The sequence below is a fragment of the Argentina silus genome (genome assembly GCF_951799395.1).
Source record: "Argentina silus genome assembly, chromosome: 3".
Lineage (NCBI taxonomy): Eukaryota > Metazoa > Chordata > Actinopteri > Argentiniformes > Argentinidae > Argentina > Argentina silus.
Window position 1 is genome coordinate 23,918,802 of NC_139657.1, and position 14,800 is coordinate 23,933,601.

The 14,800-nt window shown below is 40.2% G+C and overlaps 2 protein-coding genes across 2 annotated transcripts; both read left to right on the forward strand.

Moving 5' to 3' along the window:
* The first annotated feature begins 208 nt into the window (after positions 1–208).
* Positions 209–3,596, forward strand: LOC310802686 (uncharacterized protein). The gene is made up of 3 exons (XM_083667197.1): positions 209–592; positions 871–2,237; positions 2,964–3,596. The coding sequence occupies exons 1-3, from the start codon at positions 421–423 to the stop codon at positions 3,192–3,194; spliced, it is 1,770 nt and encodes a 589-aa protein (XP_083523323.1). The 5' UTR covers positions 209–420; the 3' UTR covers positions 3,195–3,596.
* A 3,549-nt stretch (positions 3,597–7,145) lies between these two features.
* mocos (molybdenum cofactor sulfurase) lies at positions 7,146–14,307 on the forward strand (the record flags this gene model as incomplete). Its single annotated transcript, XM_083665621.1, has 15 exons — positions 7,146–7,260; positions 7,521–7,610; positions 8,971–9,037; positions 9,163–9,807; positions 9,932–10,008; positions 10,177–10,376; positions 10,506–10,622; positions 10,701–11,093; positions 11,327–11,489; positions 11,597–11,678; positions 12,015–12,139; positions 12,624–12,720; positions 12,925–13,066; positions 13,168–13,272; positions 13,648–14,307. 15 exons carry the CDS (start codon positions 7,146–7,148, stop codon positions 13,747–13,749), a joined length of 2,520 nt encoding a protein of 839 aa, XP_083521747.1. The 3' UTR covers positions 13,750–14,307.
* Positions 14,308–14,800: the final 493 nt, after the last annotated feature.

Genomic DNA, 14,800 nt, shown 5'->3' on the forward strand with positions numbered 1-14,800 from the left:
GCGCCCTGTCTATCAGAAAGTGGTTGGGGAACTTACGGGCACTTTCCATGCGTCATAGATTTACGTAATTTTAGGGAGCGTTTACAAGAAGGGGAGGTCTTACATGGGAGGGACAATTGCCTAGTCCAATCACAGCATTTTGACGATAAAAAAGGATTGTTTATTTTAGGGTAGTGTTGCAATCATTTGACATTCTCACTCACTTCTACTACAACGACAACACGCTTTAAGACCGAAAATATGGAGACTATAATCAACATTTTGGTGACTTACTAGAACGAGAGACGTACTACAACTGAAAAAATGAAGCCTTTACATACTGTCAGAGCGGTGACAACGAAGAGTAATATATTTGTTATCGACAAGGACTATCAAAATACGTGAGGAATCGAGGAATTACTCGCCATATCTCGGGAAAAGATGGAAAAGATGGCAAAGAGTGTTGGTTCTACGAGAGGTTCGGACCGAACTGCGATGGAGCGTTTTGACAACGGAGGGATGGCGCTCCTACCGTGGACCAAGCAGATGCTGGGTGTAGTGTGGGAACAACTACGGTTGTTAGCCCATGTTATTTACTATAGTTTCTTGGCAGGTAATTTGATATCGCTACGTCCTATAGACTATGCATGTTTGTGTAGGGTTTATTTCCCTCTGGTCGGCGGCTTTTGTAATTGTTTTGTCATGATAGTTTGTCATTCGTAATAAAGTAATAAGAAGTATGCTTCACTGTTATTAGGCTACATTTGGTATGAGGAGTAACATTTACGCTACAAATAAAGGTTGTACACTTTGTTTGCTGTTGTTTATTAATTATAGCAGTTTTCGTATAAAGGAAAACACAATTGTGCTTCATATTTTCTCCATTTTCAGTTTTCCAGATGTTCAGGTTTGAAGTTCACCTGCGGATCACGGACGAGACGGGGCAACACGTCCAGCACATGAGCACGGCAGCAAATCCATCCGAATCCTTTCTTTTCTCCTCATTGTTTGATGGTGACAATAGCGTCATGGTTGCTGGCTCAAATCCTCTGTCGAATTTCTATGGTGACGGCGGTGACTCCTTCCCTGGGAGTTCCCACGCAGGGGCACTTCTGTCCAGCCTACGTGCCGAGGAGCTGTGCTGCGGCTTAGTGGACGACTTTGTCTCCCGAGCCACGGAATGTTTTCCGGAAAACGACGATGGACTCTGCCTAGGACATCACCCAAGCTGGAAATTGGGCTTCCCTGGTGACTGGAATGTATTTGTGACAAGCACTGACAGCTCCAGTTCAGAGGAAGCACGCAGCAAGAGCACTGAGAGAGTCTTTGACTTCAAACCCAAACATGGCACTGTTGAAAAAGATGAGAAGGACCTTCACTGGGGCCAGCAGGATGACCAAAACATGGGAGAGTTTGACAATGAGGAGAGCAAAGCACTTTGGGAGTCACTGTCCACATGTAGTGACCCCTACAACCCCCTCTATTTCTCTGCCTGCATTTCAAGCTGCTCCAATATGGGGAAAACTAAGAAGGAAAAGTTGGATAGCAGCAACCTTGAATGTAACTCACTTAGCAAAGTCAATGAAGAACTTAAAGGGCCTCAGGGCCTGGGCTTCTGGTGCAGCCGTTCAGACAGCGAGAGTAGTTGGGGCAGTTCGGACGGCTCATGCCCAGACTTAGACAAAGAGGAGAACGAGAGGCTATGGGAACTCTTCACCAGCTCCGCAGACCCATACAACCCCCTGTGCTTCTCTGCGTCTACGGCCAGCTCAGCTCCTCACACAGACAGGGTATTCACACTCTCCCCTGAGACTGAGAATGCCTCACACCCAGCATATTGCACTGATTCAGACACAGAAGAGAGGGAGAGCACTGGGCCTTCCTCATCTGAGGATGACGAGGACAAACAGCTATGGAGGTCCCTCTCCCAAAATGACGACCCTTACCACCCCCTCAACTTCCGAGCCTGCCTCCAGACCTCCCCTAGAACCACAGACCCACCTACACACCACGTTGGGGGAGACCTAGTTGCCTCACCTAACTACCCCACACAGAGTTCACACTGCCTGGCCAAGCAGACAGACATTGCAGCCAAAGGCCTCCAGAAAACTAGGCCCACAAAGCCCTGTCTGCTGAAGAAACACTTTAAGCAGCATTGCCACCCATCCACTACCCTAGTGCCCTGGAGAAGGGCGGAAGCTAAGGGGACAGCTACAGTAGTAATGAAGGAGGATAAGGACAACACACCACAGAAAAAGGTTATTATAGTTGTATGTGTATGAATGCTCACTCTATGAATGTAGTTCCCTGAAACATCACATTGATTCTACAAAAAACATTCACAACAACACATGATATTACAATTAAGCTTTAAGAAACAGATCACCCACAGGGCATGGTAGAGACATGTGATTAGGAAGGATAAAAGCAGAGTTGCTGTACTTGTAGTTTAGTCTATGATTATTTTTGGACTATGCTCGCATCACATATCTTCTTCATATGCATGTACACTATGTACTGCTTTGCTTACCCAAGCCCTTGTTTGGAGTTGGTAGCAACAACAGGTTGTCATGACTAACCCTGTCATGTGATACAAGAGTCAACAGAGTTCCCTTCCACATGAGCTGATTGGTGTTGCATGAGATCACAAAGTCTGTCTTGTCACAAAGTCTGTCTGCCAACACTTTAGTCAAATCTTCTTTTTAACATTCCAATATTTAGTTTCAGGCAGAAAACAACAATATCATTTTGATACACAAACTATTTTTGATAGGTAAAGTCCAAAACCAAAGTGTAATTAAATGATCATCATCTTGAACATTTGTATGACTCATTATTTTCTGATGTAATATTTGTCTCATGACCTCTGAAAATTATGGATTACCCCATTTGACCCATTTTACAGTATGTAATTTAATTCAGTATTGCACCGGTGTGTTTGAAGACTTCTGTAACTGACGTGTGTACCTGTTTGTGGATTTCAGGTGCGGTTTTCACCACTTGTCCAGGTCCACGTGATGCGTACCTGGCCCTTTGCTCGGCAAGCATCCCGAAAAGGACCATGGGAGGAGCTGGCCCGCGACAGAGACCGCTTCCAAAGGAGGATCCAGGATACAGAGCTGGCCATTGGCTACTGCTTCAGTCAATCACACAGAAAGAAGATGCAGGCCTATTTGGACAGTACATCAACATCAGCCACACCCCAAGAACTCTGATTATTCATTGTTTACTTTTCTATTGAGAACTTTGAATTGGTTGCAATGCAACACTTGTTTTATTATGCCAATATGAATGGAACGAGGATGGTTATTAGGCCAACAAGGTTTGGTGTGAACTCAACAACTTGTACCTCAACACTGGGCTCATACTTGTACTGAAACTGTTGCACTGATTTCATATTGAATTTACTTATTAACCTCAGCATTAATGTATGTAATGTTTTTGTATGCCTTATTCTTGCCCTATGGTGCTTGTTATTTTTCACAGATTATTTAGTGTTTGAATTGTATCAGATTTAAATGTCTCAATCCAAGATTAGTGGTGTGTTTAGAACCTAAAAAGGTCATTAGCAGATGGTATTTGTTATTATACCGTGTTTAATCAATAAAATCTGTTGTTTCACACCATATTCCACGTTTAAACATTATTTTTTTATTACTAAATATAACATACTATTACAGAGACTATCACAGAGACTTTAGAAAAACGTGCACCTACATTTCTATTTTTGTTAAATCACATAAAAGAGCAGTATGAAACTTTATGATTGGGGTGGGTCTTTTGTTGGGAAGTATTTTCACTCCTTGTCCAGGTTATATTTATATTCCATGTATAAATGGGCTCAATTCAATTTCAATTCAGGAATTGATTTGAATTTACAACTCAAAACTGGAAAACCTCTTTTAAGTTTATTAAGAAATCATTGAAAATATAATATCTGCAGTAATTGATTTGTTTTTTAATTTTACTTCCTGAATTGACTGAATTGAAATTCAACTGACCCAAATCCATTGACCAATGACCCAAGTTCATTGGGGGGGGGCACATAGAAATACGTTGGCCCTGTTCAGAAACAACCCGTAGCTTCTTTACCCTATATAGTATTTAGGATTTTCACCTTCTCTTGTAGGGAGTAGGAGCTACAGGGTTGTTCTTGAACGGGGCCTATGTATGGAGCTCACACAATTCCCTATTCCCACCCAACAGAGTTCCATGACTGATCATGAATATTTCTAGCTGACTGTTCTTACACCTGCCGGAGTCTATGTATTCAGTATTCAGCTGTCTTCCATGCCATTTACACCAAGTCACTTTCACCTATGCAGTCATTCATCACCTTTCATTTCTCCACACCCTCCTTTCCTCCCCTCCTTCCCTTCTCTCTTCTGTTCACTCACTCTTAGAGTCACTGGCTCTCATTTCCAATTTCCAGGGAAGGTTCCTCAGAGAGTTGGTCCCTCCTTGGAGAGTCTATACTGCAAGGCTTGTGTAAGATAAGGGTTAAAAACAAAGGTATGATGAAATTACTTCCCTGGAGAAGAAATCAATTAGCAAGTCCCCTTGACACACACACACACACACACACACACACACACACAGCATGGGGATGGTGTAAAGTTGAGCAATCGCTGACATGACTTGCAGTGTTGTGTTGTCTCTCCCCAGCAGGTGACTTATGTTGTGACAGATGCTTTGGTGACATTTCATCTTGTTTATGTCACCCCTGCCCTCAATTTCACCCCCCCCCCCCCCTCCCCCGCTGTTCTTAGACGCTGCTCTTGTGCAAAGCCTTTGACAAGTATAAGTTAAAAGGATGGGCTTCCCAGTATGATCACAAATGAATACTTAACTAAATGTTGCTGTACTCTATTTAACAAATGGTTTAATCTTGCCCATTGTCTGCTCTTGTGGGGAGGTGTAGTTCTGGGTAGAGCACAGTGTATTTCTCTAGACATGAAGACACTGGGAGCTGTAGTTTCTCTCTCTCCTCCCCTCTTCCTTTGTCCCTCCCAGGGTATTGGTAGCCATGGTGGCATTGGTGACCCCTGTCTCTAGGCAACGGGTGGTGGCAGCAGTGAAAGGATTGCAGGGGATTGCAGCAGCAGTAGTGGGTTGTTCCCTAGCACTGACGGCATGGCTGCTCCTGCCTAACGCTCGTGTGCTGGAGAGAAGCATCTCTGGGGTCACAATTACTCTGCCTCTCCTCTCCTCTCCAGCCTGATGATGCAACACAGCAGCAGCTATTGTGTCTGATGCTGAGACACTATAGAGACAGGTGTGAGTCTGGCTAATGTAACACCACATATACTATACAAAGTGAATGATGTTTCTGTGTATGGTTTAATTTAATGTGTTATTACTGAGTAGGGTTTGATGATGATTCTTAGTACTTCAACTCAGTAAGCCTACACATATCTCTCACTCTCAATTTGTACAATAATGTGTTATAATGGGGTAGGCTATATGTACTTTATATTATTGCTAATTAAGAGGCATTATCACCCTGAAGTCAGTGTCCCTGTACAAACAAACAGTACAATTTACAATAAACTATTTTGTTGGTACCATGCATTAGATTTAAGATGTACTGTTTTTCAATACACTTTAGGAAATTGTCTTGTTTTTCAAGTCTCAAAACTGTATCTTTGTATCTTTTAATGATGCTTAGACTTTCATGCTATACTCCGCACACTGTAATAATTATGTATTTAAATGTAAAATCTTTTTAGATATTTTTTAAATCATGTCTTTGGTTACACGATTTCCATTTAGCACCACATATGTTTTTTTTATTTTTTATTATTATTATTATTATTTTATTTTTTTTACAGTCAGTTAACTTCTAAGTTAACTTCAAAATAATCAACACATCTAGAGCCGTTTAGTTAGAAGAGTGGAAACCTCAAAGTGCAGTATTTCTGGCTAATGGTGACTTTGTAAAGTGATGGATATGCTGTTGATATCTGATAGTAGAATATATTCTGCATTTCATCTAACATATTCAACATCCTTCATTAATTTTACTGCTGTCTCTCTGGTCCAAAATTACATAAAAATATATGAATTTATTGTCACCTTGTGGTTCAAAGAAGAAAAGCAATTGAACAGAGTAACATCTGTAAAAAGAGAATGTCATCCGAGTGGAAGAGTACTGCTGCCATAGAAATCTATACACTTTTTTTGAGTCACTTGCTATCTTTCTGGTTCATTGCATTTGTGACAGCATGAGGGGTAACGTGTAGTCATCTCGCGTGGGACTTTCTGAGTTGAATGACTAACTTGAGACACTGGTGCTGAGTTGATAATACACTCCAGCACACAAGTGGCAGTGAGTCACCAACATTTGGTTTACGGCCACTCAAATCACAGAAGATGAAGACAGTTGACTGTTAATTCATGGACGCACGCCCTCTAGTGTTTACAACACTACGACTGCTTCTGTAATCTCATTGGACGTCCGGACATAGGGCGAGACGGTTCGATCCAGGTACTTCGTAGAAAATCCCGGAATTTTAGGTCAAGCTTGAGGAAAACATTTGGATACTTCCATAGCAGCTTTAAGAGAATTCTTCAACCGATATACCTTCTGTCTTCTATGATCTTTAAAATGAACATATTTGCATTGACCGGAAGTATGTGGGCGGTGTTCCACTTTTGGAGCTCAGAGAAAACAGATAGTTTCACGTGGGTCGTGTTGCTTTAACATGGCAGTTTGTTGACAACCAGTGTTATTGAATGTAGTTATTAACTGATTGTATTTCTAATGTAAATGTGTGTTGTCAATAATAAAGCTCTCTGCGCGATTGTGATTCGAGAGAAAGTGTCCCGTGAAAAATGTGTGTGTGTTTTAATGCATCCACCAACTTTCCTTTTTTGTTTTTAAATGGCCTGGTCTTATTGAATTAAAGCCTCCGTTTTTTTTCGTAGCCATCAATAATGTTTTCAAAGCAAACGGCGTCATTCGTCTACGGAATGCGAAGTAAATCGTTTCGATAGTAACTCGTGAGCAGCCAGTATGAAATTGAGTAGTCGAACAAATGCGGCGTGGACTTAGAACTTTGTCAATGTGTAAGCTTTGTCTCTTTTCCGATACTGTCACTCACCACACACACTGCATCGTGATATCATTTACCTATAAAGAATCTTTGCGATAAGCTCTGTCAGCCATGGAGAGGAACCCGTTGGATTTTAAGCAAGTGTGCACGTTTGCGAGTTTCAAGGAAAATTGGAGTCATTATGGTTATTCAAAAGACTTCTCAGACGAGTTCACAAGGATTAAAGGTATTTCTATTTTAAATATTGTCACTTTAATCGCACTTTGACTTTCACAGTTATATCTAGTCTCTATTGTAAGCCCACCCAATTGAAGTTTTGGGTAAACCAAAACATCTGTGCAACAAGACGTCTGTTGCCACTAAGAGGCGTTATGATTTTTTTTAATACTGATCACCGTGAAAAAAAAAATCCTACTCAGTTTTGGGTCCTTCTTCTATGGATACTATATGTTTTTCTCTTATTTAATATAAGTAACTTTTTGAAAGGGATAACTTACCTGGATCATGCTGGAACAACACTATATCCTGAGTCACTGGTGAGAGAATTCTATCAAGATCTGTCCAGGAATGTATATGGTAAGAGTTTTCCTATTGTGCCATTTATCAAGTATAATTAGTGGGCTTGCATCAGCAAGTCCAACTCTTGATATTCCAATTACTTATTTTACTTTCCCTTATTGTTGTTTCTATTGTTCTTAAGACTATAAGATATACTTATTATTAGGTGGGCTTGCTTCAGCAAGTCCAACTATTGTTCTTTGACATATTTATTAGGTGGGTTTGCTTCAGAAACTATTGTTTTTAGACATATTCCAATTTTCCATCTGCTACTCCTCCTACAACTGTTAAGCTATTCACACCAATCCAACTTTAAAATGTGCAGAGAGGTCTATCTCGCGTTGATATGACTTTTGGTTTTATTATTAAACTTTTTATACATTACCAACTTGAAAGTGCACTTTTTAACATGGAGGTCTATGGAAACCAAAAGATGCAATTACACCTTTTAAGCAATTAACACCATTTTAACTGTAAAATGTGCCAAAAACTCATAATAAACATGTTAAACTATTAAGCTTTTTGTAACTCCAAAACCTCTCATCCGGTTAACATGGTGGAATGTTGATTTAGGCCAACATTCTGAGAGCCCCAACTGCTATGGAACTTTCACAACTCTTGAATAAAAACAACAGGAGACCTGCAGAACACATTCTTAGAATGATTACACAATAATGCACTCTCTTGACTACCATTTCTACCCCATTGACGCCACTCTTAACCACTTAACCAACCAACTATACCACTCTCAACCACTCAACCCTCTACCCACTCCACTTTACTACCTCAGGCTTATCCTATGTATTTACTATTTCTATATTTCTATATTTACACCTTTTCAGCTTTACTTGAATGTGCATGATATCCTAATATAAGATTTGTAGACTGACTTTACTCCAAGAACTTCCATTCAGATTGTTGATACTATTTAGACTTTTTAAACGTTAAGCCTTTTTAAGTTGCACAAATTAACATGAGTTTCTATTATACATTTTAAAATGTACTCAATCCAACTCAATCCAAATTTAAAATGTGACCCTACTTGAAGAACAAGTATACTATTTAGATTTTTTAAAAACATTAAGCACACATTACACTCTCTCTCTCTTTATCTATCTATCAGACTATTTCTAGTCCAAACTATCTTTTAACTTCATCAACTACCAAAATAAGATGACAAGCTCACAAAGTTTCTTCAGGGACTTCCTTTACTGGTATACAGTTATAATGTATAATTTAAAGACTAGAATTGGCATGTCAACATTTTCCTCACATTCCTTTCAGAGCCCAATATCTGTCAATCATAAGAGCCTTTTACATTTTATTTTCCTATATTTGGCCTACTCCTGCATCTGGCTTTTGATATGTTTGTCTACAGGCAACCCTCACAGCCACAACCCCAGCAGCAGACTGACACATGATACAGTGGAGAGTGTCAGACACAGGTAAAGACAATGGCCTTTCATAGGAGGCATGACTAATTACTTAACCTTTATACAGAATCTGCCCAATGTGAATGCATGACCACTAATTTATCCTACGGACTAAACAGAAATACATTTTCTTGCAGGGTATTGCAGCACTTTAACACCACTCCTGAGGAATACTCAGTGATTTTCACCCCTGGCTGTACAGCAGCACTCAGATTAGTGGCTGAGAGCTTTCCCTGGACGTCCCCCTCTGCTACAGAGGCAGCGAGTCAGTTCTGCTACCTAACTGACAACCATACGTCGGTCGTTGGTATCAGAGGAGTGACTTCGGCATTGGGAGTAGTTACTCTACCCATCTCACCCCAGGAAGTGGAGGCAAGAGCATCAGATGTGGCACAGAGTGAAGGCAAGGGTTGCCAGACACCACACCTGTTCTGTTACCCAGCCCAGAGCAATTTCTCTGGCAAAAAGTATCCTCTGAGATATGTGAAAGGCATCCAGGAGAGGCAGCTCTATCCTGCATGTGACAGCCAGGGCAAATGGTTTGTCTTGCTGGATGCTGCTTGCCATGTCGGTTGCTCTCCTCTGGACCTGCAGAAACACCCAGCTGACTTCATTCCCATCTCTTTCTATAAGATGTTCGGCTTCCCCACAGGTTTAGGGGCTCTTCTTGTCCGAAATGATACAGCAACCTTCCTAAGGAAGGGTTACTTCGGAGGGGGTACAGCAGCAGCCTACCTAGCTGGGGAGGACTATTATGTGCCAACACGAAATACGTCTTACAGGTAACCTAATACATGGACATTGAAAGTAATTTGTGAATTTACAAATATGATTTATGCAAATGAAGTGGCCGGGCTTCTTATGTGATAAGATTTAATTGTTAGATTTTTTTCTTTCCTGATTAAGGTTTGAAAATGGCACCATCTCTTTCCTTGACGTCATTGCTTTAAATCATGGTTTTGATGCTTTGCACACACTCACAGGTACTATGAATTGTTTAAAAGAGGCAAACAGATGGAAAGATAGAGTTAGGTTGCTATCGTTATGCAAAGATTCAATCAAAGTACTACTATTGTAATAAGCATAGTACTGTGCGTGAAGGATACTTTACATTTAAACAGCAACCTTTTTATCCCCTTTTTCTGCTATAGGGGGGATGGACAAGATCCAGCTGCACACATTTGGCCTAGCACGCTATACTTACATTTTGCTGTCAAGTCTTTGTCATGGCAACGGGCAACCAGTGGCTCAGATATACACTGACAGCGAGTTTGAGAACCCGAACACACAGGGGGCCATCCTCAATTTCAACTTAAAGGACTGTCATGGACAAATGATTGGATACTCTCAGGTCCACTTAAAAGCCTGTTCCATTCACTGAGCCTAAACTATGCATTATCAATTTCAAACATCAGTTAAAGGAATATAACAACTCTTTGATGCATTTATTGTAACAACTTGTTTTGACTCTTCTCCGCAGGTAGACAAGCTGGCTAGTCTTTTTAATATCCATGTGCGCACAGGTTGCTTCTGCAATACAGGTGCCTGTCAGCTTTTCCTTGGTATCACCAACCAAGAGGTGAAGAGTAATCTACAGGTGAGAAATATGAGCCTTTACTGAATCTATGTTAAATGTGTACTGTATACCGTTATCATGCCCCTTGCTTTCTTCAAGGCTGGTCATATCTGTGGAGACAACATAGACCTGGTTGATGGCCGTCCGACGGGATCTGTGCGTGTGTCCTTTGGCTACATGTCAACCTTTCAGGACTGCCAGAAATTCCTGAACTTTATTGTGGACTGCTTTGTAGACAAACCTGTTAAAGTGGACCAAGAGAGATTACAGAGACTGAAATCCTCGACCTTGTCTGGAGGTTTCTCTCAGGGTCTACCAAGTTTGCTCACCAATGGGAAGCCTGACCACCAAGATGAGACACAAGCCACTACAGGTTCTTCAGTGAATGGATATGGATGCAAAGCTATCACCAAAGAAGTGAGGACCAATGGGAAGGCTCCGACTCTGACTAACATTTACATATATCCCATCAAATCCTGTGCAGCCGTTGAGGTTTGTGTGCTTCTCTGTTTATATTGTTTTGTTTAGATGTCACTAAATATATGAAGAAGAGTAGTACAGGATAAGTACAACACTAATTGTTGGATATTATGTGGTGAGAATAAATCTCATCCAATATTCTCAAGATTTGTGCCCATCTTGATTAGTTAACTTACTGCCAATTTACTGATTAAGTAACAATAGCAATACTGTGTGTGTTGTCTTTGTGATGTGTGTTCATGCAGGTTCAAGACTGGCCTGTGGGACCTCGGGGCCTGCTCTATGACAGGGGCTGGATGGTAGTGAATGGAAATGGAGTGTGTCTGAGCCAAAAGAGGGAGACCCGCTTATGCCTCATTCATCCACAAATCAACCTGTCCTCAAACACACTTTCTCTGCAGGCCCCAGGTCAGATACTGTATTTTTACATTGTTGCAAAGCAGGACATTCAGCATCTTTACATATTTTCAGGAATACATATATGCTCTGAGAGATATGTTTCTTCTCTCTCTCAGGAATGGACACTATATCTGTACCTTTGGAAAACGAGCCCCAGCAAAACCTTAGAGTGTGTCAAAGCAAGGTTTGTGGTGACAGGTGAGTTTACATTTTTAATTAAAACTATAAGCTATGATAGGACATTTGCTGAGTAGACTTGAAATGTATTAGACATTATCATGCAAGTGCTCACTCTTACTCTTTTTACTATTTCCATTTATTTCCACCATCATATTACCACTTTGTAACCATGGGATGACAATCATGTATCTTAACCATATTTACCCAGCACACACTGAATAATAATTGTTGCTGTAAAAGACAGCAGTTAGCAAACACCGAAGAAGTAGCATACCCTAGAGTTTCCCTAACTCCCCCAACTTATATTTCCTAACTCCTATTCATGTATGATTTGGATTGTATTCTCTCTACAAGGGTGCAGACTGTGGACTGTGGGGATGAAGCTGCTTCATGGCTCTCAGAGTTCCTTGACCACCCTTATCGTCTGATAAGGCAAAGTCCTGATTTAATCCGGAACATAAAAAAGGGTTCTGAACAAGGTACAGTAAATGGGTGATTTCCTATAGGCTGTTTAACATATTATGGTCAGCTTAGTATGCAAGTATGCACCACAATGTTTATGTTTGAGATTCCTACATGCTGCAAAATCCTATGTTGTACTGCAGTAATTGCTTTAGAATGACTTAGTAATGGAGTTGTGCAGGTTTTTTGTAATGAACCAGTGAAAATATTACATTTGTGTTATTACCCCCTGAATAACTGGCTCATTATTGCAAGCTCCCTATTTGGCAAGCAACAGCAGCAAGTGAATATCGATCGATCTAAACTAATGACTTATAAATGTTTGTAAATGGTTTATATTTGAATAATAAAACGATTCTAAGTGATTTATTAACTAATTATAAACCAAACACTGCTATAATGTATTACAAAATGCAATATCGAATTACTATGCAACATGTTACTATGTGTTATTAAGAGCAACTTAATGTTAAGTGTGCCCTGACTTTCAATCCTTTCAAGCGGTCTCATCCACTGCCCTCTCATTGGTGAATGAAGCTCAGTACCTAATGATTAACCGTGCCAGTGTGGATTTGCTCCAGAAACACATCACCAGCAGGTACAGTATGACCTGTGATGCACAAACCCCACATACATAGAAATATAATTGTATTCTATTTTTTTGCCCACATATGGGATTTGCTGAAGAATTGTTTACATCTCTAAATCATACAGCGCATAGTGAATTACACAAGAATTGTGTACCATTGTGGCTTTAACGTGAACCATCATGTTTTCTTGCTTTAACCATGTGGTGGGACAGACAGGAACACTCTGAAGACGATCAGACTCTTGACATCCAGGGGCTAATTGGTCGGTTTCGTGCCAATTTAGTCATCTCTGGAGTAGAGCCATTTGAAGAAGATCAGTGGTCGCGTTTGATTATTGGAGACACCCATTTCCAGGTCAGGTTGCTCAACATTGACTTTCAGTATTGCTGACAGTTTCTGCTGACATGGTGGTGGAAAGATAATGACTGCATAATTTCTATGTGATTGACTTGAAGATTACAGGTCCGTGTGGCAGGTGCCAAATGATTGGGGTTGATCAAGACACAGGAGCAAAGAACAAGGGACCTCTTCTATCTCTCTCTGCCTGCCGCAATGGGAAGGTCAGCAAAAGACATATCTTTATTGAGTGTGTGTGTTTGTGTGTGAGCCCCGGTTTGTGTTTGTGTTTAATTAAGGTTGGTTTGTGAACATGTCTTTAAGGATTGAGCTGTGAATTGTATGACATTCCCATGCCACACTATATGTGACTGGCTACTTAGTGGAGTGAAAGGTCTGGATTGACAGAAATTATCAAAAAGAGAACACAACTGACAAACATGAACACACAGTAAAGTGTTCAATAGAAATACTTTAATTGTAGATAAGGTAGCCATTATGCCTATCCCAATCAGATACATATACTTTTGTCACTTCTCGCCACCATTTTGTCCATTCAGTGAGTATGTTGTAATGTTCATAATGATTTTTTTTTTCAGCTGACCTTTGGTGTGTACCTGGTCCACCAATTGCAGGAGGATTCTACCCCTGCCTGTACCCTATCTGTTGGCTCCTCTGTAATGCTTGACATGTCACCATAAGGATATACTGTAATCTCTAAATATGTTTTCATTTGAGTCAAAATGTATGAAAACAAAGCATAGCTTGTGTCCCATTGGTATTTATTGTAATAAATTAATATATATTGGATATTGCAGAGTGTCAGGTAGTCTGTGGGAAAATTGTATTATTACCTTTTAACAATGCATATTTATAAACAAAGTCAAGTAGTCTGGTCAGCAACACCTCACTCATACAATTTAATTTCAAAGAGAAAAATATACATTTCTTATGGATTGCCTTACCAGGGAACTGTCATTCAGTATCAAAAATACGTATTACTTTTAGTATAGTCTACTTCTGTCACAGAGGAAACGCCATCTTAGATAGGACAGACACGTTTCGTCAGTGGATAATGCTTGTTTAGCCCCTACTCTTGCAATTAAGTTTAGTTTAAATTTTGTTAAATTTAATATGGTGGCCAAAATCCAATATGGCTGGCATAATACCATGAATGGAGATTTAATCACCTACAAATGTAAAAATGTTTTTGACTGGGTTCTCATGTCCTGAAACATTTGCTATACATTTTTTTTGGAGTAGAGGAAGTATTTTGGATTGATTGTTGATAAAAAAACAAAACATTATCACGACCATTGGGAGAGAATATGTTGTAATGTTCATAATAAAAAAATAATTCAGCTGACCTTTGGTGTGTACCTGGTCCACCAATTGCAGGAGGATTCTACCCCTGCCTGTACCCTATCTGTTGGCTCCTCTGTAATGCTTGACATGTCACCATAAGGATATACTGTAATCTCTAAATATGTTTTCAACACAGTGGTAGTCTCTGACACAGTGAATGACTACCATCTGCAGAAGACTTACATTTAGGGCATTTAGCAGACGCCTTTTTCCAAAGCGACTTACAGCAAATACATTTGTTTAAGTAAGTGAATCATCTATCCATCAGTCATCATAAGATAAAGTAATCAATGAACAGACCAGGGGCCATTGGCAGTCACAATGCTAGAAGAAGATTATTATTATTATTATTGTTTTTTTTTAAAACTTGTACAGGGGGGTAGTGGG